The sequence below is a fragment of the Lithobates pipiens genome, unplaced genomic scaffold (assembly GCF_037356315.1).
Source record: "Lithobates pipiens isolate NorthernLeopardFrog02 unplaced genomic scaffold, aLitPip1_a1.2 Scaffold_22, whole genome shotgun sequence".
In the NCBI taxonomy this organism is placed as follows: Eukaryota; Metazoa; Chordata; class Amphibia; order Anura; family Ranidae; genus Lithobates; species Lithobates pipiens.
Window position 1 is genome coordinate 70584670 of NW_027507784.1, and position 27467 is coordinate 70612136.

The 27467-nt window shown below is 37.7% G+C and overlaps 1 protein-coding gene across 5 annotated transcripts in view; it reads left to right on the plus strand.

Moving 5' to 3' along the window:
- Positions 1–27467, plus strand: part of ZEB2 (zinc finger E-box binding homeobox 2) — a 182148-nt gene that overhangs the window by 12050 nt on the left and 142631 nt on the right. For 3 of the 5 annotated variants that reach the window (XM_077447744.1, XM_077447740.1, XM_077447741.1), the window contains one exon: positions 15258–15353. The exons of the other annotated variants lie outside the window; for them this stretch is intronic. In XM_077447744.1, the coding sequence (XP_077303870.1) occupies positions 15258–15353 (96 nt within the window). The remainder of the gene's footprint in view (positions 1–15257; positions 15354–27467) is intronic. 5 annotated transcript variants of the gene reach the window in all.

Below are 27467 nucleotides of genomic sequence, written 5' to 3' on the forward strand. Positions count from 1 at the left end.
CAAGTTCTTCTCACTTTACCTTGCACACAACTGTCTTTCTGAAGGCTTGGCAATAACAGATCAATTAGCGAGATGGAATTGCAACTTGAGATACGAATTGCATTGTTAAGGGACGCAGTTTTCAAGTGATAATAATGTACTTTTTTTTTGATGAGTGAGCTTCCTCTGTAAAATAAAGAAAAGAGAGATTTGTGTATAAATATGAAGTTATTTTTGCCTGCAGTCTAGTTGCCCAAGCTGACCCCTGTTTTAAAATAAATTCCAAGGGCATTGCTGCTGAGATTCTGTTTCCAAGGCCAAAAAAACGTTGGCTTGGAGGACCTTTGTACACTATATATCCAATGACAAGTGGACATTGGAAAGAGAAACACAAATTTTGTCTTTTTTTTTTTTATTTGATTTTTTTGTGACTTGCAAGTCCCTGAAAAATGTTGCAGCATATTAGGAAATAAGCTTTAAGATGTAGGAAAAAGCTTGTTTTAATTATGTGGGCGATTAGTATTGAAAAGCCAGGTACTAGCTGTGGAAATCTGAAGCAGATTGTAATGTCATTAAAAATTGTTGGAGTTAAAAGAGCAAAAAAAAGGTGAAAAATAATAATAGAATAAGCAAGATATTACGTTTTTTTTTTTTAAAACAATAAATTTGTTAATGGATCTCATTTTAAAGCAATTAATATTTCCTGTGCTTTTTTTCTATACACAGGTAGTTATGCCTATTGAGCATCTTTTGCATTCTTTAAAAAAAAAAAAAAAAAAAAGAGTTTTAAAGAAACATGTGACACAGATTTGTGATTCTGTTCCCAGACGGTCCAGGAACATTGGTACAAAAAGGGATTATCCCTACACCTTCAGCTCCCCCCCCTCCCCTTCTCTTCTATCCCCATGACCCAAGCGATGGAGGATTTAGGCAGATTTACTTCAGTAAACACCTTTGGACACTTGGGGAGGGGTGGGGGGGGTTCAGGATTCGGTTTGCAAAGGGAGCCTTTTGTTAAAGAGAGGTTTTACTGGGCAGCTGTGATATTAACCTACAGAGCAATGCTGGAAAAACTGCTTAACTCCTTGTGAATTAAGTACTTTCACTCAACAGATAAGATCTGCGTTTTATTGAGTTTTCTTTCAAGATCCCTAGACGTAATTGTTCCCAAAGAATTTACATGTTAAAAAAAAAAAAAAATCCCTGGTACAATGCTAGCCCATCTCTGTACCCCCTGTGTGATGAGAGGCCTGTGTGCTGGAGAGATCAGTGGGTATGTGGTCTGCCCAGCGGGGTAAGGCCAAAAAAAAAAAAGAGCCCCCCCACCCAGAATCCCAAAACTTCACTCACTGGATGTCATCAGACTTGTCAAAATAACTCTCTCGTCTCTGCCGCCTGCAACAGAGATGTAACATGTTCTCGGTGCAGGGCTGCTAAAGCTTGGGCAATTTACTGAACAGAGGAGACAGTCGCTTAATACTTCCCTAAACATATGTTTCACTTACCCAACGGGGGCTAGCAAAAGCAGAAAAGACAAGGGCTATGCCTATCACAGGCTTCGGTTATATGAAGCTATAAGTCATACATTCATGAAGTTATATATGATCACTGTTGTAGGATAGTAACAATTATTACTACTCTACTAAGTGAGAGGCATACAGGGGTTGTAACAATGTTACACCAAATCTAAATGTTGGGTTTATATGAGCTTTGCGTATCAGAGGCTTTGAATGTATAAAAGATATAAGTCACAAATGCATGAAGTTATATATGATCATTGTTTTAAGATAGTAATGACTTTTTCTACTCTACAAAGTGAGTGGCATACAGGGGTTGTAACAATGTTACACCAAATCCAAGTGTTGGGTTTATATGAGCTTTGCATATCAGAAGCTTTGAAGGTATAAAAGCAATAAGTTATGCATGCATGACATTATATATGACTACTTTTGTAAGATTGTAACAACTATTTTTACTCTGCAAAATGTACCCAACAATGTTGGGTTGTAACAATGTTACACCAAATCTAAATGTTGGGTTTATTTGAGCTTTGCATATCACAAACTTCGGAGGTATAAAAGCTATAAGTCATACATACATGAAGTTATATATGATTATTAGTTTTAAGATATTAATGACTTTTTCCTACTCTACAAAGTGAGAGGCATAGAGATGGTTGTAACAATGTTACTCCCAAAATCCAAGTGTTGGGTTTATATATATGAGCTTTACATCTCAGAGAGGCTTGGAATGTATAAAAGCTATAGGTCGTACATGCATGATGTTATATATGATCAAGGTTGTAAGATAGTAATGACTTTTTCTACTTTACAAAGTGAGAGGGGTTGTAAAAAATATTACACTAAACCGAGGTGTTTAGTGTATAAAGCCAATGCCTTTCCGAGGCATTCCATTTATACAAGCTATGGGTCATATATTCCTAAACTTATATATCATTACTGTTGTAAGACATTAACGTCTTTTTCTATTGTAAATAAGGGACATAAAGGTGTTGTAACAATATTACACCAAACCCAAGTGTTGTTGAGTATTGTATGTCTGTTAAGTTTGTTGGGCTAGAGTTTTCATTTTGATTTTGATGATAATATTGATTATTCATAATTATAGTTAATATTGTCTTGACCATACACCAAACCCAAACCCGGAAACCTGTAGTTTAGAATGATATGTGTGATTATAAAATGAAAAAGGACATGAAATGTTATCACTTTTTAAATTTGTTCTAAACTATCTCCAGTCTGTTCCCGTGATATTCTATGCGTCTGGGTTTGGCTTAAGGTCAAAGTGTTTTTAACTAATAGAATGAATGACTGATAATATTACCTTTGTGCAAAAAGCAAAATTAAAGCAAGCTCTAGCAAAACAAACCTAGCATACATACAATACTCACACACGTATATACCCAACGCTTAAACGTCTTAGGAATTTTTGAGATTCAAAAACATCATACAGTAAGTCAGTACTAAAACCTGCCCGTAGTAAAATGCGTTATTCTTTTTTCCCAGTTTACAAATGTAGCTGCCATTATGTAATTAGACCTTAAATTAGAATGTATTTTTGGAATTGGCAGGCCTTCTTGTATCTCAGTGTTCGGCAACTTAGAATAACAGCCCATTTTCGGTGAATACGGAACAGATATTCCTCCGCTCTCAGGTGCACTTATCGTACAATTATCCAACTTTAAACTTCCGCACGCCCCCCAGTTTTTTGAACACATTGGCATCTGCGTACAGCTGTTGATTTGGAGCGTCTCCACGTACAGGTGTTGCTTTGGGTTTAAAGACAATTCCCTTGTTGAGTTTGGAACGCCAAGTGTCACTGTGGGAGCAGTTAGCTAGGTGCGAACATGCAGTCTATGAGATGTGACAGGATTCAAGGTGTCTGTTATGTCGTTACACCTTGTACGCAGACAGTTCCCCTTTGTCACAGCCTCCCGGTGATTTGACAGCGCGGCTGCAGATCAACTTCCCTGGTAGGTGATACAGCAGTTTTCAAAGAGAGCTTTACACGCGGAGCCCCCTTCCTAAAATCCACTGTGACAGAGACTCGGTACAGTGATTATGAAATGTCAGAGTGTATCTCGGGGTTTTGTGTGTGATATATACGAAGCTTCAGGGCCTTGCGATGGCTAGGGTTAATTTGGAAGGTATTTAAGATGACCCCTTACCCACTTTTACATAGCGTCAATGTATTACGCAGCAGAAAACGGTGAATGGTTTGCATCAGGGTGGCTCACGGTCTAATGTTTCAACACACTCTTACGGTCGTACATGTCTAGAGGACAGTTTAGGCCACGGCCAGTTAAATTCCAGAATGCCTTTCGGTTGTGGGAACCAGAGTTCCTTGCAAATTCATGGAGAGCATGCACACACAGAGATGGGATTCAGGTTGTAGCTGAACTCAGGATATCAGTGCTGCAAGGACCTTTTCTGACATTCCTGAAACATTCTCAATAACAACCAAAAACTTCGTTATTTCTACCAGTAGGATATCTCATAGTGACACCTTTTGCAAACCTTATGCAAACAACTGTTAGGTTATGATAAGCATACACAGGAAGATGTTTTTTTTTTTTTTCCCAGTAGAAAATCCACCGACCAATCAGTTTGAAGGCACCATGCTATAATTTAACCCTGACAGCTTTTACTAGTACTCATCAAATGATGCCTCGGCAAACAGGTTTTAGACTTTATAAGTCTAGTTTTCATTATTTAAATCACTTGCCTGCACAGAGACAGGATCGATTGAGCAGTTTCGGCAACCGTCTATAAAAGTCATAGCTTCAGTAGCCTATTGATGGTCAACTGCTATGCGCTTTGTGGAACTGAAGAAAAGGTCTCATATGTGGTAGTCCTGTAGAATCTCTGTTAAAGAACGACCAGTAACAATTTGGTTGTAATAGTTTTGCAGAAAACTAGTGCACAGAACAAGAATTGTTCAAGTCTGAGCTAGACCATGCAGCCGTTACAGCACCCGTCGCTGCTGCTTCTTCTTCTTCTTCTTATTATTATTATTATAGATGTTTTTAGCCTTGACAAGTTATACAGCACTGAACATATTGTACAATCACATCAGTCTCTGCACTCAAGGAGCTTACAATCTAAGGTCCCTATCTCAGATATGTACAATATAGACAGGAGCCAATTAACCTACCAGCATGTCTTTGTAGTGTAAGAGGAAACTGGAGTACTCAGAGGGTACCCTTGCATGCACAGGGAGAACATGCAGACTCCATGCAGGTAGTGTTTTGGTTGGCATTCGAATCAAGGACCCTACTACTGCAAAGCCAGGAGTCTTTGGCTTCAAATCTTTCCGGTCATAAGGATTCATGGTGGATGTGCTTGCCAATGATCAGCTTCAGGTTATAGAACGCACAAAATGTGCATGTTAATTGAAACCGAATTTTCAAATTCTGATTTTTTTTGTCAATTGTTTTTATCTATACATGCACAGATTATTGTAAGAGGTTGTTGAGGTATTCCACACTTAGTATCAGGATGCAAATTTTTGCTTTCATTTTAATAAGCACCACATCCAATTTGTACACGATCTTGCATGTAGGGTGTAGTAACGAGAATGCAGGAGTGTCAGAGGTGCTTGCATATACCCACAGCTGAATTAAAGCCCCTTGCTACAAAAGCAAAGCTTTTACTACCCACATGCATAGTTTAGCCTCAGCAGATTTTTTTTTTTTTAATTGACAAGGCTTCATGTCTGCAAATTGGTTGACAGATCTACAAAAACTTCTCATTGCCACACAACTGGGTCCTGCTCCCCCCCCCATTCAAGCCGGTGTTCTGCACCATATACCTGGGGAAGGGGTCATATCCCTCCCTATGTTAGGTCTGCCACACAACTTGATTTCTCTCATTCAGCCCACTGGCCAAACAACATGGATGGAGGAATCTTCATTACTGGCTATTGCAGGACTTTGAGCCATCTATGACACCCTGCAATCACTCTCCAGTCTATAGTTTCTGCTAAATCTAAAGGAAATTGCACCATTGGATCGTTATGTGTATGGCCAGATTTTTTGTCCAAGATTTGATGATATCATCGCCTTAATCAGCCAGAAACTTCCCAGTTGATAAGATTTGCCAATGAAGCAAACTAAAGAAAAGGGAAACATATTACCTCATTCCTGCCCTAGAATCCAAGACTTTATTAGCCATGCTATTTAATGTGCCCTTATACAAGTTAGATCAGATGTAATAGTGATTCCTGGGCGCCAGCATTGTAAGTCCCAGGGTGGCACAGGCACCGTGCAAGCTGGCAATGACTGTCTGGTTGGCAGAAAAGCCATCTGTCAAATCATCCAATAATGAAGTGTTATGTTATTCGTATGAACAATCAGGCATAAAGCATTGCTTCTGAAATAAAAATAAAACACAAATGAATCTACATTTATTTAAGAAACTAGGTGATCAGGCAGTGGGTGCCTGTTTATTGATGCAGCACTTTACATGCAGTTTGTGTGTGTGGTATGTGTCTTTGTTGACCTACTCATAGTAAGTGCAATACAAGTATGCTTATTTAATTACATAGCTAACAGCAATGCTGTGAACTAATTCAAGGCAACCAATCGGAAATCAGCAGTAAAAAAGCTTGGAGCGGGTAGATCGATGGAAGCTGATTTCTGTTCTTTATGCGTTCCTACACACAGCTGCTCTTTATACTTTGGCCTTATTCCAAAAGACTTCCAAAATCCTAAGTGCTAACTAAGTGCAACCAATCAGAATTTACTCTGTTGAAGTCAAACCAGCAAATGATGGTTTCTGATTGGTTGCTGTTAATCTTGACATGACTATAAACAATTGGTAGTCTTTATTGAATATGGCCAGAAGTTAATAAATAACTAATAAATTATCTAAATTCCCAAAAACCGAGCCCACTTGGGTTTGCCATAATAGGCTTTCAGATTGTAAGCTTCATGTTTGACAGCAGCTAGCGAAATTAACTGCTGGATTGCCTCGGCATCTGTACTCACCCCATAGTAGATTCAATAGCATAAAAAAAATCACCCAAGAGGCTCTACAGCATCTGGAATTTATTAAGGATTAAATATAACTACTTAGGAGGTGAGACTGCAGGTCAAAGAGGACACTGCCCCCATTGCCCTTGATTAACAATATCCAAATAGATTTTGGAATTTTTTTGCCTGGTAGTATTTCTCGAAGGTGCCCTTATTTTTGATAAAATGGGTGACTTCAAATCTATCGACTCCAAACTATAATGCCCACAAATGTAAGATGAATTTGACCCAATCTGTCCAGTTGGAAATGATCGTATGTTTGTGGGTTCTCCTTGACCTTTCCAGACCTCTCCTAGCTTGGAGTAAGGTGGACCTAAGATTCATTTCTGTTCTCCACATTCCCTCCATCATAGGAATACCCATGCACTCTTGTATGATCCAAACATGTTTATAGATGGATTTTTTTTTTCAGAAAGATTTTTTGGGGAATTTGGCTTGTGTCTACATGTTTCACAACTGGCATCTAGATTACCTGTAGTAACCCATTACATGTAATATTCCTTTAGCAGAATCTACGAAAGCAAATTCTTTTTTGTTTAAATGTAAAAGAGTATTGCTGCATGGAGTGCCTAGCAGAAAGCAAGATGAGCTACACTGCACAACTTAGGAGCTTTGGTCATAGATAACCACACAGGAAGAGAGGTATAAGATACTAGAATCTTCTAGAGAAAAGGGAAATACTCAGGTTACATCATGTGGTGAAAGGTGCGGTCATTTCGCAACAATGTCACGAAGATTTAGAAACAGGAAAAGAGAGGTCAGGATTTATTAGATATAACTTTGAATAAACGTGCTGATGTAATAAATTAATTGCAGGCTTAGGTCAATAGACTTTATGAAACAATTCAAACATTTCATTAATCAGTACTACGAAGGGTAACTAGAATGCCATAGGCCGCCCAAACGTGTCACACAGATACGATTACCTTTATTAATGGCTTGGTACTAGTATCCCGTTTAGCACTATGTGGGGAAAAGGAAGAACAAATATGGCTCAGTGAAAAAAAAAAGGTGGTTCTCGACTTATTAGGAGGATATACAAAACTGATTCTTAGATATGGTTTACTTTTTCCATCAATGTATATAAGCCAGAATCTGGGAGTTATTTATTGAAAGCATTTATAAGGACAATTTACTAAAACGGGTGCACACAGAATCTGATGCAGCTGTGCATAGTAACCAATCAGCTTCTAACTTCAACTTGTTCAATTAAGCTTTGACAATAAAACTTAGAAGCTGATTGGTTACTATGCACAGCTGCACCAGATTCTGTGTGCTCCAGTTTTTGTAAATATCCCCCATAAATTTTTTTTTCTTTTAAAACCCAATTGGGATTTGTTTCTTTGGTAACAGGTTTCCCTTAAAGTTAACCTGCCTGCCATTTTAAAGGTTTAAATCTAGTCCTGCCTAAGAGCAGGCATTGCACCTTTGTTATCTGGAAACCCTTATCCTGGCAAATTTGTTATTATTTGTTTAATATTATTAGGGGCCTGACTTCTGGGCTAAGCCGTGACCAACTGCCATCTCTTTGTCCAATGTGAGCACTCTAGGAGCCGGTTATTGGACAGTATGCAAGCAGTTTTGGCAGGGTTTAGATCAGATATCAGGGAAGTCAAACTAAATCAGAGGGGCACAATGGACATGGTTTTCAGTGTGTTATTAGCAGACACTGTTGGTCAAAAATCATATAATGTGAATAAAAGAGTCGTTTTCGTCAGTAGCAGCCAGTCATTTATCACCATACATTTTCCAAAAAAACCAGCAAGAATTCTGATTGGCCAATATGGTTAATAACTGTAATTTTGTGCTCATTTCCTTCGCTCTAGTTCTGAATCACTCCTTTTGCGGTACACGCTAAATTACAAAACGTTCAGGTTGAATGCTGGGTTCTTTTTAAGGATATTATTCCCTTAAATTACCTTGACGGTTCATCCAATGAGTATTGGAGGTACTCATATGGTTAAAAATTTTAAATTTCCACATTCAGCAGTTGTGGAGTTAACCAAATATATGTTCCAAAAAAAGAAGAAAAAAAAAACACTTTGGGGGGGTATTTACTAAAACGATTGCAAACAGAATCCGGTGCAGCTGTGCATGGTAGCCAATCAGCTTCTAATTTCAGTTTGTTCAATTAAGATTTGACAATAAAACCTGGAAGCTGATTGGTTTCTATGCAGAGCTGCGCCAGATTTTCCATACTCCAGTTTTAGTAAATCTCCCCCTTTATTATTATTATTATTACTATTAGTATCATTATACATGATTTATTTAGTGCCAGCAGTTTGCTTTAAGTCAAAGGTAATGCTTAGCAGAGTTTACCGTTTAAACCTGTGAACCTCAGATGGTTAAATAAATAAATGACCGGAAGCTGTGATCTTTTTTTTTTCTTTTGCACATTAGAAGTGACAACTCAGGGTTGCACATTGGTTGATAATATTTTAGCATTAAAAAGAGGAAATAAAGTATCAAAGCAAGCAGCCAACAGTACGAGGTGTGCAGTTTAACACTTGCACATTGAATAAGGGTGAGGTAGCCATGGCTTGTGAGTTTAGACCCCAGTTGATACGTGTCAGTAAATTCTTTGATAGGTAAACTGAGGTTAGGATGTTTCAGGGACTGTCAAACTGTAACACTGAACAAAAACCTCCACTGGGACCAGGGTGAGAAACGAACTCCATGGCTTTTTCTGTCCCTGGTCCAGGATTAATTTCCACTACCTCGGCTCATTAGCATCTCCGTTTACAGTTACACACTTAAGAAAAAAAAAATGCAATGTGCCATTCTTCACAACTGCAGTTTTTTTTTTCAACTGACTTTAAGCAATTAATAAAGTATTTCTGAAAGTTGTTTGAGTTTATATGATATTTGTGCTTTTAGGTATTACAGTTAATGTTCAATATGCAGTTTTCCTTTCCCATTGATCATATAATTTAGAGTTTGAAAAGAGGGAGCCAATGTGACTTGTTCAAGGTGACAAAAACTGATTTTTGAGACAGATGAATCTACCGTTACGCACAAAATATTTTATACATTTTTCGTTTTTTGCATGGTCAAACGATCTATTTTTGACTTTGTACGCTGTACGCCCCATACAACTTTTTTTTGTTTTAGTAGACTTATTTTTTCATTTTGATATTTATCCAATACATTTTGGCTGGCCTTTGTATTAACGCAAAGGTATTTTCCCAAGGTTGACATGTTTCATCTGTGATGTTGTCGTACAAGGCTTTAACCGATTCTCTTTTGAAACTTATAGGGTATCTAAAAGAAAACATTAAAAGAAAAAACATGTTAAAATAGAGTAGTCCCTTGTAATTAAAGCAATTAGGCTGCTACTTTTAATGCCTGCTCTGTTTTTCTTATAACGGCAGTTTTGCTTCAGCAGTTACACTAATTCTGACAGCTGTAATTTCAAGAGGATGGGAAACAGTGAACAAGATGTAGATCAGTGATATTACACGTAAAAGCCCCCTGTCTCTTTAACCTTGTTGGTTTTCGTCTCTCAGAGGTTACCTTTTCCCGATGGTGCAAAATCGACTTGACATAACTGTTCATCAGTTTCTGGGTATTCCCTGGAGGTATTTCCATCAGATCAGCCCAGTCAAGCTTCAAGTTGAAATTGGCAGCCCAGAAACTGACAGGGTAGAGACTAAGAGAGAGACAGCTGAAATGTAGGCAATAAACTGACAAAATCGGAGTGTAAGAGAGACCATGTAACTCTCTGAGTGCAAGGAAAGTATCAACTGGAAGGTTTCAACTCTCACAAGCTCTGATTGGCCTTTAATATGTTGTCGGCTTCAGTTACAAGTTCAACGACTATAAATGACACGGGATGTCTAGACTTGGGTGAAAAATTGTTGGTTGACTTTTTCAGCTGTCTCTTTAAGTGAAATCAGATTTTTTTTTTTTTTTTTTTACCCTTCCTCAAAAAGTTTGACCACATTTTAAGACCCTCCCACATGATGTGCTGTGCATGGCAGCCTGCCCCATATCAAGATGGACGCAGTACAAAATATTTATTTCTTTGCCCAGATTTACTGGGCCTCGTCTTTTAAAGACTTTTTTGCAGCATTATTATGGAACCTTTGCAAAGGCCTGTTAGTCTTTCTAAAGGTGGTGGTGGTGGGAGTGCTCTTTCTCAGTCAGAAAAAGAAAACAAAAAGGTCCATAGAGTTAATTAAACCAGAATAAAATAAACATTTCTTTGAATAGTTAGTCGGTTTACATTATTGTTTGTTCAATGATATCCTGAAACTCGCTCCTGAGTAGAGGGCGAAAAAAACGACTTCTGTTTTTTTTTTTTTCTCTTTCTCTTACAGGCAGCAAAAGCATTTTATGTTTTAAGCACAAGTAAGAAAATGGGGAGGGGATAAAAAAAATGTAAAAAAATAGAGATTTGGTTATCACTTTAACAAGAGTTTAGCAATATTTCCTCAAAAACTTTATTGCCTCATACCAAAAATGTTAAGGCACTTTTTAGCATTAGGTTGATTATTAAGTCTGTGTTACTTCTTCGGCAGACATAAGCTTTGCTTTCAAACTGTTTTTAGCCCTGTGTGTGTGTGACAGGCATTGGCTGATGTTGATACCCATTCGACAGGCCCTGTTGAGTTTAAATGGTGTGACGGCCCATTTTTGTTAAGCTTTGAACAAAGGCAAAGAGATGGCATGCTGGCACCATCCGAGTGCACATGGGCTTGACACCCTCCTCCCCGATCTAATGCTCCGTGTTTGCCTTGATATTAAAAAACTTTAGGTCGGAACAATGAGTCTTCATAGGCCAAGCGCAAACTTATTCCAGAGTCTTAAGATAGCAAGAACAGGAATTGGAACATCACTCTGATTTCCATACAACAAACAATAAAACAATAACTTCTGATACCTAGGTTGCTACTTGCCTCCGAGCTGTTATCTATTTAAAAAAAAACGGGGGATTGGATTTTTTTTTCCTTATGAAAAAAAGTCTTATTAGGAGGAAAGATTTATTTTTTTCTTTGATCATTTGTTAGAAGTGATTATTGCTACAGTGGATTTGCCTATAAGCTTCTCCGGAAAGGTTAGCTCTATTTCCAAGCGTTGAGAATTGCTTCGACTTTTAAATTGACAAGTATAATTCAAAACTGCATTTGGTGGATAAGATGGGATGATTTACAAATAAATGCAAACACATGGATCAGCCAATGCATGGCTATAGGATGTAAAGATCATTATGGAAGTTGACACAATGGTGCTTTAGCATAATTATTTTACTGATCTGAACAGATTGTCTTTTCTTTTCAGGCATTGTTTCTCCTATGCAGATAAACTTGCCCAATTTAAATCTAAGACCCACAGCGCAGTAACATTTGACTTGTTTGATGGGTACACTGTTAATGCCACCCTTTCTTTACTGCACAAGTCAAACCGTTGCAGAGCAGAAGATGCTTGCATGTCTAAGGGCGCTTGGTTGTATAGGCAGGTATCATCTAGCCAGAGGATCTTGGCATAACAATCTTTGGCTGGTTTAAATTCTCCTGGCCAATAATTTTTCTCCTCTTGAGATAAATATGGTGATATTAGGCTGTGCAGAAAAAAAGATGAAGCAATGTACTTTTCTATACATATACAGTGATACTGTGGTTTGCAAGTAACGCGGTATACGTTTTCACAAGACGAGCTATATATTTTTAAAAATCCTGACTTGATTTGCGAGCGCTGTCTCGCAAGACAAGCAGGACTCAAGTCGCTAGTGTATGTATTACTATATGTGGCCAGAAGTCCTGGGGTGCTGAAGAGCTCAGAGACGCTTGGAGACACTGAGAGACACTCCCAACTGTGTGGGGCAGGCATAATGTGCGTCAGAGCACCCGAAAGTTTCAACAGTTCCCTAGTGTCTCTGAGCATCTCCGAGAGTCACCAGTGCCTCCACACCTCTGGCCTCATACAGTACTGCATACACCAGCGCCTCCGCACCTCTGGCCACATACAGTTCTGTATACACCAGCAGTGGTTGTGGAACGAATCATCTGAGTTTCCATTACTTCTTATAGGGAAACTCGCTTTGATATATGAGTACTTTGGATTACAAGCATGCTTCTTGAACTAATTATGCTCGTAATCCAAGGTATATTCTTAAAGAATATTCATTTGGAAGTTGGGTATTCAAACCTTCATTTCAGTTCTTTGAAGCACCTTCAATGCGACCTCATTTCCACCTTGGTTGGCCCAATCTTGGTGTGACGTGTAGGAGGATTGTGGTTAACATTAGTTGTCCTTATTGGTCCAAGTAAGGGTTAAACACACGTTTGATTCTAAGCACTTGCAAGAGTCAAAATTGTTGGACACAGAAAGTGATTTCAACATGCTCTCCTTTTAATTTTTTGAGAATGTCCTTCCATCAACTGCACAGTATAAGATAGGTTAGGCCAAGCTGAGCATCAGAATCAAATAAGGTCTTGTGGAGTAGTACTCCTAAAGAAAACTGCCAACTCTTTTGCTGCACTTTGTTTTAGTAGACCAAAAAAAGAAAGAAATATATCCCAAACCAAGTGATTTTTTATATAATGGGGTGAGCAATTTGTATATACAGTGAGCCAATCATATTCTAGAAAAAATGTCCCCTATACCCATCTAAATGAATGAAGTAAGTTCTGAGGTTTGCAAAAACTGGTAAAGTTTTGAATTTTTTTGCTCCCATTTTTCCTTGGCCAACATAGATGTACTGTAGCCCGAGCCCACAGGGACATTACGATCAAAGTACTTTATCCTACAGTAGCCAATCATCTTTTAAGGATCAGACTGTTCTAAATTGACCACTAAAGTCTGATTGGTTACTGTATGCTACTGTACATTACAAGGCATTGTGCTTTCCACTCATATGACTAAATACATGTGAGATTTGAATCGCTTGTTCGAAGGTGATTAACCCCTCATTGACAACTGCTACAATTGCAAATATGATTTGGCAAATCAAGCAGTCGTCAACAGGGGATTAAATCCATCATTTACCATCAACTAAACATGTAACCTCAGCCACAAGCTGCACACTGGTTCTTTCTAAACTTTTAATGTGCTCATATGTAAAGGTTTGCTCTTTACATCATTTTTATCAAATGGACTAATAGTAACAGTGCTGTGCTCTCCAGGATCCAAAAATCAAAGTCAGAATGAGCCTTATGTATCCATTTCCTCTTTTCTTTCTTATTGTTTCCTAAACCAAATCTCGTGACACTGTTATAATTATTTGTCGGTAGCTCCCCCCCCCCCCCCTTCCAAAGAAGCGCAAAAGCTGGACCCCTTTCACTGTATTAACCTACAGACCCCATTAGCAGAGGAGGGCTGCAAAGACAGATGTTCATCTTTTAGAGTTAACATAAAACAGCACTGGTCCATCCTCCCCTCCCTGCAGACTTCTGAAATCTTTCACTTAAGTTGCATTCTGCATGTGATCAAATAGTAATGATGTTTCTAATGGCCGTGATGTATAGGAGATATTGCAAATGTCTTATTTAAGCAGCGTAGATCTGGCCAATGTTACAAGACAGGAACTGACATTGGAACCTTGCTCAGAATGGAACATTTTGTACTGTGTTAGTTGAAAAAGATAAAGGCTCTTTAGAAATTTGTTGTGAAAAATATATAGATTTTTTTTTTCTAATATGGTGTTGGAGTATCTGACTGAATAGTATCTTTATATATAAAATAAATACACACACACACATATATATATATAAATATATATATATATATATATATATATATATATATATATATACACATATATGTATATATACAATATATATATATATATATATATATATATATATATATATATATATATATATATATATATATACATATATATATACATATATATATATATATATATATATATATATACATATATATACATATATATATATATATATACATATATATATATATATATATATATATATATATATATATATATATATATATATATATATATATATATATATATACATATATATATATATATATATATATATATATATATATATATATATATACATATATATACATATATATACATATATATATATATATATATATATATATATATATATATATATATATATATATATATATATATATATATGAAAAGCTTTTGAGCTGAAATTGTATGCATAAAACAGTATCAACAACATCTTCCTACACATTACAAATTGTAATCCAGCAAAACAAGATCTGCCTAAAGAATTGAATGATACCATAGGCATCGATGCCAAACTTTCTGCAATTTTTTATTGTTTTTTTTTTTTAACCAATAATGTCTGTTCAAGGGAATTGATTGAGAAGTTAAGCCAATCATTACCTTTAGAACAGATTAAGTTCCTACTGGTAGAAACTTCCCAGTGCACTGGGAAGTTTCTTTTACTTATTCTAATGATTAACGCTATGGTGGAATGGGTCATTATAAAATTATTACCATAAATTTTTCAAAAGTTTGCTCATGAGTTAAAAAGTAATACTTTGCTCTTGAGAAGAAAAAAAAAAAGGTAATTGTATAACCATCATTGAGTGCCTTGTACAACCTCAGTTTGCCTGTATCTGTCACAAGTTATGATGCGTTCAATTAAAGTTCTATACAGTACAGTGAGAATTAACTAGTTCATAAGTTCTGTGTGTGCATGTGTCTGTTTGAATAGCATGCCATTTCATCTGTTTAAATTACCTCTTGTTTTTTTCCCTTGCTTGAAAAAAGGAGGACTTACATTAGACATTGACACAGATGTGCAGGACCTACCCCTTCTCCCAGAACGACTGCCACATATTTGTAAGAGGACAGACTCACAGAATAGTAGGTCCTTTTCCCAGTGTACCCTTGTTTTAATTTTTTTTTTTTTTTTTATGCACAGTCGCCTCCTGTTATGACAATTCCTTTTAAATGTTTGCGTTGGTTATCATAACTGTTATAAATCTTTTTGTAATTAGAGCTATGAGATTGACGTCCCTGAGGAAGCATTAATTGTTTTATCTTGTCAGTATCTGTCTTCCAATCTATAAATAAGCACTGCTTTTTTTTTCTTTCTTTTTTTTTTTACACATCACTCCGAAAGGAGCAGTGTTTTTCTTTTTTTCTTCTTAATTTCAAGGCAAGAAGACTATTTAAGTCTGCTAGTAGTGATGATGTTTCTCTATGGAACTTACATGCAAGCTGTGAGATCATTACATGCAATAACTCACAGGCAGGGTAGGCCCATAGCAGAGCATTCAACTGCATGGGCCCCATATGTTGGCAATAATTCCTTCGGTTTTCAGTCTTCTCTACAGAATTTTAGCTCATATTTCAGATATCATTTCTTGATTTTGCATGCAAATCAAAGTGATGAGAGCAATTTTTTTAAAAAATATATATTTTTGTTAAAGTTTTATAAGTACGTCATGATCTCAAATAATTCTAACCTCATTTACAACCATAATAATAATAAAAAAAAAAAAAAACAAGGGTAGGGGGTTAAACTAGAGTGGGTGGAAAAAACACCTAAATAACTAAACAAGTAAAACAATATTATTATTATTATTATAAAGGATTTATATAGCGCCAACAGTTTGCGCAACACTTGAGGGCAGGCAGTACAGTTACAATACAGTTCAATACAGGAGGAATCTGAGGGCCCTGCTCGTTAGAGCTTACAATCTAGGAGACAATATAGTAACCTTGATCAAAGTATAACTTCACAATTCCTGAAATCTAAACTCTATCAATCTACATTCTCCTCCTTGGAAAAATTTTAACTATTTTTTGGCATTTTTTTTAAATGTATTTTTTAAGGTCATTGCTGAAATGGCTTCCTATTTCCAAAATAAAAAAAAAAAAAAAAAAATATATCAAAATATAAACTCAAAGATTAAAATTGATGTAGATCAAGTCCTGAGCCATTTTTCATATCAGGTAGTTCATTGTGAGATACATGCACCCTGGAAATGTACAAAATCAATCAATTTGTAAACAGATGATCTCATTTATACCCAATCTTTTTTTTTTTTTTAACAATTATGAAATTACAATGATAAAAAAAATCCACAGTTACTGTATTTGTGTGCTGTTCAACAATCAACACACGGGGAAACAAAACAATTCCATGGAAAAAAAAAAATCATCATTCATCTACATTATAATTGCTTCTTTTCCACATCTACGGGGCGGTTAATTAAAATTGTGATTAAATGTGGTCTCGCTGCCTAAGATGTCTTGCCCAAAACAGGTGGTACGGAATTTAAAAGTAAAAAAAATGTAATTAGCATTGGAAATTGAGAAATTGCCTGTAAGAATCAGTGTTAATTTCAGTCAGTGATGAGGTAATTTATAAATGAATTCAGCAGAGGATGTAGAAATAAATGCACAACTGCCACCCTGCCCCTCCTCGGTGTTCCCAGCATGCAGGTGAAAATGTTTGCAAAATATTGAGGTAATTTGAAAATAATTTCCAACGTTCTGGATTTTTCTTTTTTGGCCTGTATCTGACAGACAAGAAACTTGGGTCGTACAGTCAGCTGGCAGGCAGTTTGCTATGACATATCAGACATTAAAAAAAAAAAAAACAGTTGAGAGTGCACTGACCAAGGACAAAGTACAGTAATCCATAGTGACCAATAAAAAATTAGGTCACTGTATCCCTAAGGTTGAATGATTGCTGTGTCTGTGCTGCCAGTAATGGCCATACAAATGTACTGTTCCATACCTTCAGCATAGGTGACCAAATAGACAAAGAGCCTGGCAGACTGTTATGCATGACCCAGGCATTTCTTTAAGACAGTTTGGTAAATGAGGCCTACTTGTAGGTGAGGTTGCATTATTTTTTTTTTAAAAGAGTCATTGAGGAGAATAAAGCTATTCAATCTCCCGGTGCGAGTTACTTTTGTCTACTATAAAGTCTGATCTTCTTCTAGACAGATTTGATATATACATATGATTATAAGGTAAAGCAATGCTAAAGGTCAAGAGCAAAGTGGAGTAATCCATTGTAGCCAATCAGGTCTACATATACTAAAATCCAGTCTCTAGTCCAGTCCAGTGAGGGTGAACCTTGGTACGCCAGATGTTTTGAAACTACATTTCCCATGATGCTCTGAGTGCATGAGCATCATGGGAAATGTAGTTCCAAAACATCTGGGGTGCCAAGGTTCACCATCACTGCTCTAGATCATGCATTTTGATTTGTTTCTATGGATTACTGTACTTTTTAGTTTGCGCTGGAAAAGTCTAAGTCTATTCATCCTTTTACTATAGGTTAGCCTTTTCTGTTTTGCAGGTCCTGCCTTTTTAAATGGCTTCTTCTTTTTTTGTTTGGCTGTAGATATCATCTATGAATCAGTTTTCTTGCTCCCATGTGTTTACATGTGTTTGTTTCATTTTACATCTGTTTGGCTGGCACAAATTATGTATGACTTGTACTTGTTCTCCATGAGTTATTTTTCCGCCACCTTCATGGCCAGTCTAGAGAATGTTTGCGTGACATCATTGTCTGACATCACTACATCAGTGTCATGTTGTTAACATGAACCTAGACAGTTTTTCAAGCTTTAAAATCAAGTTGACTCATCTAAGTTGTTGAGTTTACACTGTTTGTATTCTGCTGCGGTTCTTCTCATATTCATCTCATAGTCCACCCTTAGAAAGAATTTGGTGTTTGTCATGTGATGAAGCTAACCATTTTTATTCAATATAAGCCACAACCTATTACTTGTTATATGTTGTACTTTTTGTTATTTAGTTTTCTATCTTTTTGCCATATGTTTTCTTGTGGAGCTCTGTCTGTTATCACAATTTTTTTTTAATAAAGGCCTTTAGAAAACTGGTTGACCAAAGTAGGGAGCCCATGAGAGATCTCAAGAGGTCAGTATTGTAGGTTGCAGATACCCCAAAGGTCAACAGAAAGGTCATCTGTCTTTTGTCCTTGATATTCATGCCAGGAACTGCAGCAAGCATCAGTTCCACTAAAAAATAAATGTCCTAATTTAGTATTAACACATAACTGGAGAAATCCTTAGATAGTGGCAAATTCATGGCCCTGGTGGATCCAGTTACACAGCAACAATATAGATAGGGTGTGAAGAAGTCTATGATCAAAGTAAATAGTTGGGCTTTGTGGCTACTGTCTTCTAGAAGAAGGCATATGCTCACAAAAGCTTGTTTTAAAAATGTAACTGTTATTGCAAACTAAAAATTGATCACGGACATTACTTAATTGTGATAACAAAATGTTAATCACTTTGGGGCTCATGTACAACTTGAAAGCTCTAAGAAAAGAAACAGGAGGTGTCTATCAGATACAATCCCATCCCAGCTGTCATTGTTTATTATTGGGTAAAAAAATGCAATGCAACATCAATTAAGTCACTTCGGCCTCCCTTTCTATTGTGCTTTCAAATGAGTCCACATCAAACTCTGCAACCTGCAAGATACCTTACAAAAATTCCTTGAGACCTTATCTTGTGAGGTCCTAGCTAGCCATTCGTACTGTTTATCGGCTGTGGTGTATTAGCAACTGAGATGTTTACTTAAGAAGACAAAAGTTTGTTTTATTGGTGAACAACGGGTTACAACATCTATGATTGGGGTTAAGGAGTAATAGCTAGGCACTTATGGAAAGCCATAGAAAGCTAGTCGTTTTTGGAAGGGGGGGAGGGGCCTCCACAATACATGATTCTTCTGAGAATCCATAACATTGGCAGTTATCAGTTTAACTTACATATAGAGGTTACATGAAGGAAGCGCAATACTATCTATGATTCAAAAAGTGACCCAAGAGACAGCCTTCCAGTTTGAAAACAATCCCCAGCATCTGGGAAATGCTCTGTTTGTTTATGCGTACATAATGCTGGTTTGTCCGCCTGGGAGCGCAGGCAAATGGGAAAAGTATGCATGGATTTCACAGGTAAAAGGATTACGTGGGCACATAATTGATCCATTTGGAGGAAAAAAAATGACTGCTCTGAAGATGCCTTAGCTTTGGAGATAGAGTTTATGAAATAGGCATCTGTAAATTCAAAGGAATCAATATGTCAATTTTATTAAAGCATGGGACCAGCTGGACATTAAAAGAACATTTTTTTTTTAAATTGCAGCTGCACTTACAGCTGCATTGCATAGCTCATTACAAAGGCTTAGATTTGTGTTAAAATGTGCAGTCTTTGTTCTCATCGAACATTGCTTGTACATCTGTGAAAACCAAAAGCAGAATAGGGTAGAATTTACTGAAAAAAAAAAAAACAACAGCATTAGTGTGTGATTGGAACTGTGATGTACCAATGTCGTGTAATCACACATGCCTTTCATTAAGCTAGAACTACGTCCATATTTGACAGATGTAAAGGTATGACACTTCGTCCCGAGCTTCCCGTATTTAGGCGAACCCTTTCATTTCCATTACTGGTAGGAATCCATTCATCTCTTTCCGTTGATGTACCCATTGGTAGCATCAAAAAACAGGAATGCCATTTTGTCCTATGTGGGCTGCAACTGAAAGTATAATTTTTTTCCCCTTCAAGGCGTCATATCAGAGAACAAGAAAAGCTCCATCATATCCGCCCCTCTCTCTGAATGTGTATTTGAAAAAAAAGAAAAAGGAGAAGTTTTGATGTTAGTTCTTTAATGTTCAAAGTAAACCAGTTGATCTTGTGGGCATGTTGGTAGCCATGTTGTTTCCTGATATGTTCATCAAGCTTGTTAGTATCTGATGTAATTCAAAGCATTTGAACAAACCCTATCGTTGCCACCTACAAGACACGACATTCATTTTATATATCTATCTATATCTATATATATATATATATCAAGTTATCAAGTTATTTGGTAATTGAAATAATATGGAAATTTCCAGCTGCAAGAAAGTATAAACCATCTAGTAAAGTAGTAGGCCGTCTCTTTGATATAAAATGTTCATATATCTATATATATATATATATATATATATATATATATATATCTATATATATATATATATATATATATGTGTAAACACCAAATTACTTGATTATATATTTATACCCAAAAGAAAATGTAAAGGTCCAGTACCAATCATACGGAACATATACATAGCCATGAAAGACTGAAACAGATATCTGGCTTTTTAGGTTTACTAGGTGACTGTATACATGTGCTGGACAAACAGTTTTCCGGAATAATGTGTTATGGAAGAATTTTGGTTGCCTTCTCATCAGACTAGTTCACAGTGATGGTGAACCGTGGCACCCCAGATGTTTTGGAACTACCTTTCCCATGATGCTCATGCACTCTGCAATGTAGTTGAGCATCATGGGAAATGTAGTTCCAAAACATCGAGGGTGCCAGGGTTTGCCATCACTGGACTAGGACAATGTAAGCAGATTAACAACAACATGCAACTGTTGTATAACTGTACAAAGATCATTTGCTAAAATCTTGCTATTTTCGTGTCTAGCTAACTATGAAAAGAGAAAACCTTTCACCCTCTAAAACACCCTCTTTCTCAACCTTTTTTCCCCAGATGATCCTTGAAATATTTTTTAGGTCTCAGAGAACCCTTGCTAAAATTAATTAATTAGTGGCCAGTGAGAAAAATGCTCCCCTTACAGATGGCTAAAATGATATTTGATGTCATCTCGATGCCTCTGCCACATGGTGTTGGCTCTGGAACTATGTAGGCACCATTACATGGGAGGTCAATCAGCCACAGCTCAAGGAACCACTAGAAACCTCATTAGGAACCCTGGGATTCCATGGTTCACTTTGGTAGAGAATGGCATGCTAAAAGATAGGTATTTCGCTTTTAGAAAAAAGATTGTATATTGACGGCCTCTTCCCATCATATACAATTACTCTAACACTCTTTGTTAACTTGCCAAAAGATTTCTTACATCCTAAAAATGTCATTGGTTTAACAATCAGTCTTTAAAATAAGACTACTAAATATACCTATTGCATTTTTTATTTGAAAATGCTTTGCCTTCTTCTGTATACTATTCAAAAATCACGAGGAGCGTGCCTTAAAATGCTCTACTGCCTCGTCCAAGTCGTGGAACCTCTGTTTAAGGAAGATGTAGTGGTTGGCAAAAGTTGTGGGAACTTTAGACATTCCTGTTCAGAAGTGATCCCTCCTGATTTAGGGGAACTATAGACAGTCTCCAGTGGTTAGCGAAAGGGCAGAATCTGAAAACCACAGGAATGAACAATGCCGTTTTGGGCACATCCACCAGGGTGCTGGGTTTCCCAGTACAAACACCAATAACAGAAAAGTTAAAACCTCCCCTTAGACAGTGTGGTCAGGGCTGCATTTAGAGGAGACGCTGCCTTAGGAATCTCGCGTCAGGACTCCCTAAATTAGCGATGGTATGCCACCAGAGCTTGACTACCTTATACTTGCTCCTCTATGGTTTTTTTTTTTTTACTTGGAAAACTCTTGTAGCAAAATGTTGATAATCATAATGAATTTTCACAAATCACACGTGAAGCTTTGCCCTTACTCGACTGCACGTGACTGCAGTTGCTCTATACAAGACGGGATTAACGTCCAGTTATAATTGTAATGACGGTGCTGACTGTTTTACTGCCATGTTTAAGCTAAGTTCTCCTCCGCTGTTGTTGATATTTTTGCTTGCTGTGTGGCTCTTGCTGAGTGACATCAGCTGTCACGCTAAGCAGGTGTTCCTGTGTAAACTAACGGACCCTGTTTGTGTTCCGCCATGCTCGCTCCTGCACACCCAGAAGGGCAGAGTGATTAAGGATCTGATACATTTTTTGAAAGGAAACGGATGGGTGCCCTAGCAGAACATAATTACACCACTCTCCCATCGTGGATCAGCGCTGCAGAGCGGAGTCGAAGAACAGCAGAAATTAATAATATATAATAGCGTAGTTTTTGTCATTTATAAATGAAATGAAGGCAGAGCGCGGATTCTGCTGATACGCGTTTTCCTCTTTCTGTAAAGATAAAGTGGAGTTTGGAATTTTCACTCTGTTTTTGCTAAAAAAAAAAAGTTGATGATGAAATTGATGAAAGTTTTCAAGTTTTCACCTAAGAGTAACAAGAGTAGACCAGGACAGAGAGACGTGCAGCTCATGTAATATGCTTTCTTCAAACTGCTTGGTACAATCTCATGTTAACAGTCTAAGGCTCCTTCCTATAAAAGAGATTTTTTTTCCCTCTGCATTCGCTACAGTCAAAACTAATACACATGTGGTGGGGTTGACGCTGGAAAACTTGGAGCCTCCTGCTGTAGCGGAGTTACATACCAGCATGTATTGACAGCATGTCTTCTTTTTTTTTTTTTCAAAGCAGCAGAAGCACAGTATTTTAACCACAAAGGTTACAGGCACACCGGCGATGAGATGAGAAAAAAGAACACCTTTTTAGAACAAAGCATGTAGGTAACAGGCATAACCTTACCATACCCATAGTTTAGTGGACATCAAAGAATTATTATTCAAAAAAAAAAAAGTATTGGTTAGACCAATTATGTTTCTTTTATACTGGGTTTTCAAAATAATAAATGCAATAGTTTAGAGCAGTGGTCTCCAAACTGCGGCCCCTTTCTTGCTTTTATCTGGCCTTCGGAGCACTCTTTCATTCACTGTAACCAATCAAGGGCACAATTCCTCTCAATTATATCAACGATGAGGCACAGTTCCACCTAATGACACCAATGATGGAGCACAATTCCTTCCAATGGCACCAAAGATGGGGCTCAATTCCTACCAATTGCATCAACGTTGAGGCACAACTCCTCCTAATGACACCAACAATGGGGCACAATTGCTACTGATTACATCAACGATGGGACACAGTTCATCCTATTATTGGTGTCATGGGGCCCAATGACACCAGTGATGGGGCATAATTCCTCCCAATGACACCAATGATGAGGGATTGTTTACTCCCACTGATGCTGTGGTATTTTATACTACTGATGGCCATAGTCCGGCCATCCTAAAGTATGAAGGACAGTAAACTGGCCCTTTGTTTAGAAAGTTTGGAGACTCCAGGTGTAGCGGTTATATATGGGCAGTTTAGTGTACTATAGAATATTTTTGGTGGTTAAATAGTACAATTATTGAAAAGATGTTTATACATTAGACCAAAGTGATGGTGGAGCAGGAAAGAATCAAAGAAGGATTCTTACGAGAAATAATCCTTCCAAATGAGAGACAGTTGTCATCTCTGCACTTGCTTTGTATTCGTGTTCCCTTAGCTTTTGGGTGCACTTGCCGTGAATCACTTCATAGATAATTAAAGTGTATGTGTAAAGTGTATGTCCAGCCATTTTTGTGTTGTTTTCGATAGAATGGGAAAGAATAGGAGGCACCATTTTGTTTATATTGCTACCTAGGTCCCAGCTAAAGAGATTTTTCTAAGATGAATAGTCCCATCCAATGGGAACCTCTGGCATCTATGTCCTTTTTTTGCATTTGTGTTCCTTCATCATTTGGGCACACTTGCTTCAAATCACTTTAGAGATGATTAAAGAATATGTTCAACCATTTTTTTGTTGTTTTGGATGTCATGGGAAAGGATAAGAGCCCTTGTTTTACCGCTACCTAGGTTAAAGAGATTGCCCCTCATTTACTGTCCTGGTGACAACAGTTTTACCAGACAGGAAGAAAGGGACAACCTTCAGCTGCACTACACACACATTATTTTAATGAAAATAACTTTTGAAATTACACTAACATGTTAAAGCTTGTATGAAATTTTAGCAATCTAATTTATATATTTATTTTAATTATCTCTAAAGGGCCGCATACCATGTGCAAACTCAATACATTCACAGCCAGGGGCCCTAAGACTGGTAATACATAGGCAAATCTAAAATCAAGAAAGGAGGTCAATGGTCCATTCAGCAAGTGGTTGAATCCCATGATCAGCTCAGTATCCTTGCCTGCATACATTCATCAGCATACCAACAAACACATGTAAAGCCAAGAACAAGAATGATATATATTGCAGCTTACCAGTCCTCTGATATAGTGGCTGCATTCGTTTTAATTTTTAGGCCTTTTCTTCCTTTATTTTCACCTGGATATTCATCCAGTAGCATGCCTCCTGCTTTAAGCTGACAACGCTCTCTCATCATATTGTATCTATAGAGAGGAAGCATTGGAATCCTAAGGCTTCATGTACACATAGCGTATTTTGACTGCTGGCCACAGGAATCCGCAAAACATGGCAAAATCGTGCCACAGCCAGTGGTCAAAGCGTTCCAATCCTGATCGTGATTATTCCACATTCAGGAGAGTGAGGTTGAGGGAAGTTGAACCTCCCCTAACACCAGCAGCTATTACACGATCCTAAAAGCCTATGTGTACATGGACAAGTTCCTAAACTCAAGTTTAAGAGCTGTAGTATACATGAAGACTAAGGCCGCGTACACACGGGCGGACTATCTGACGGACTTGGTCCGCTGAAACGTGTTTCAGCGGACAATCCGCTCGTGTGTGGGCTTCAGCGGACTTTTTCAGCGGACAGTCTGGCGGACTAAGTCTTTCGGAATTTCCGTAATATTGTCCGTCCAAACTTGGTTTCAGCGGACAGTCTGCTCGTGAGTAGGCTAGTTCGACGGACTGAGTATGGCGCATGCTCAGAAAGGATTTACACGGCCGAAGGTTGCATTGCAGTGTATTGGACATCGTATTTCTAGTCCCGTCATACGTGCTGTACACGTCATCACGCAAGCTTTCGGCGGACTGTCTGTTCATCGTGTGTGGTCAAGTCCGTTCATTCGAAAGTAGGACGGACTGTCTGTCGGATTGTCTGATGGACTTAGTTGGACGGACAGTCCGCCCGTGTGTACGCGGCCTAAGACCGAACACCAAAAACCTTCCCTTTTTTCCTTCTCCATAACATAGAAGGAAAAGGTTCTTTAGTCTTTAGAGATATCTGGGCAGGATTAACTTTTTTTTTCTTTGCACTTATCAAACCAATATATCAGAACACGTTTGATGGTTTACTTAACATGCCAAAAGGTTTGCAAAAAAGAGAAGTTGGTTGTTAGGTTTTACATACCCTTTAAGATTGCCTATACATATCGCCCTTGCCAATGCCAATCCAGAAAAGGAAGAGTCCCCAAACATTTATTTTAAGGGAAAACAGTCAAATGTCTTCTAGGCTATTTGAGCCGCCTAACGGTCCTCATTACCTTTTCAGTTCACTTGCATCAAATTGACTGATTTTAATACGCTGAAAATGGCTCGAGTCATTTTTTTTTGAGTGTTCATTAAAACCAACAAGGCTTCCCGTGAAATAGTACAATATAAAACAGAATGTACATTAATAACGCTGTGATATATGTAGAGCGCGCTGTGCATTGATTGTCTGCTTCCGAGGAGCGCTCTTTTTCTGTCGCGAACGAGGATTCCGGCTCCGGTCTAATGGGAGATTATTTCCATATGCAAAAGACGTAGGGGATCACTTTTAACCCTTGCAGCACATTCCCGCACAGCGTGATGTACACGCCAACTTAACAAAAAATGAAAAGGGTGACAAAAATTTCTCCCTTTCCCCACCAGAAGTGCCATAATTTGTAATTATCCCAGTCGTGCTGCCAGAGGGCCTACTCTAGACTGCAACTTGTTGCTGATCCATCTGTTGAACGGGAGAAAAAGATGTGCGCTGGATTCCTCGGGGCGGCACTTTTATCCCCTAGAAATACATCATTTGATAAATGACACATTTTTGTCCCTTTTGCTTTGCAGACATTTCAGCTAAAATATGTTTCTAAGAAAAAAATATACGTTTTCATTTCCAGTAGTGCACTTTGTTGTATAGATTGTTACGTGCCATCTTTGAACATTCTGAACTGGTTGTACGATGGAAACCTTCAAAATCTGGCAACTTTATTTCTGCAGCTGACTTACGACGGTCAGGTGGCCCACTTGTAACACTACTGTCTGTGATTTTGGGCTTTGCTACTGCAAAGTGGTGGTTGTTCTTACGTTGCATAATAGATGGATCGGAGAACATTTTCAGATTTACTTTTTTTTTAGACGTGATGATCACAAAGGGGTGCACACCCAATTTACTTTAGTGTTGCAAAAATACATGAAGAGATCTGGATGTCTGGAGCCTGATTTTGGAGTTGTTTGTTCACCTTTTACAGATCATATTTATAGAGGACAGATGGGAGAGAAGAACGAGATTACAATAAAGTAATTTTCCCAACTAGCTGTTGTGTTCAGACAACCTCACACTCGTGGCTGTCTGAATACTCATACAGTGACTGCATCTAAGATGAATTCCAAGTGAATTTTCTGCACAGATCCTTCAATTTTCAGATCGAAGATTGTGGAGCTGAGTGGTGTAGATAGGGCCACACATGGTTGAAATTTCTGCTGAATCTGCCAAAATGTAGGCAGCGTATGGTATGGCTGCCCTAAGAGTGGAGCCGCCTTGTTAGTGAGCACATACAGACTACTATACCTTCCCCATCTTTTGGGAACTATTAGACATTGGGTAAGCCTCCTTCTTTGAGTTGCCTGTTTTGGATTAAATTCATTAACAAATGGATCGTCCAAAATGGTGCATGAAAACAAAGCAAAGCCCAAGCAACAGCACTTGAGATATCAATGTGCATTGACATATTCTTCATGAAATAATGCAATTAATCCCAGAAATCCAAGATTTCATTTGAATAAATCAATAATTGTGCACAATATCCATCTTTACCAAACAGCCTCTAATGCTTATTAAAGCTCAACTAAACTTTCCATTTAAATCAGCTAAATACATTCCAGGTGCATCAAAAAAAAAGGTGTGTGAAGTTGTATAGTTAGTTTTCTTTAGAAAGCAGCCATAGCTTGAGTAGAAAAGTTTGTCCCCTGACAGGATGCTGTAGAGAAGGACCCTCGCTCTGTGTGAGGCAGAGGTGGTCTCTCATCAGTAGTCCAACATGCCAAATGCAGAGTCAAAGCTAGAGGGTCTCCAATCAGCAAGGAACA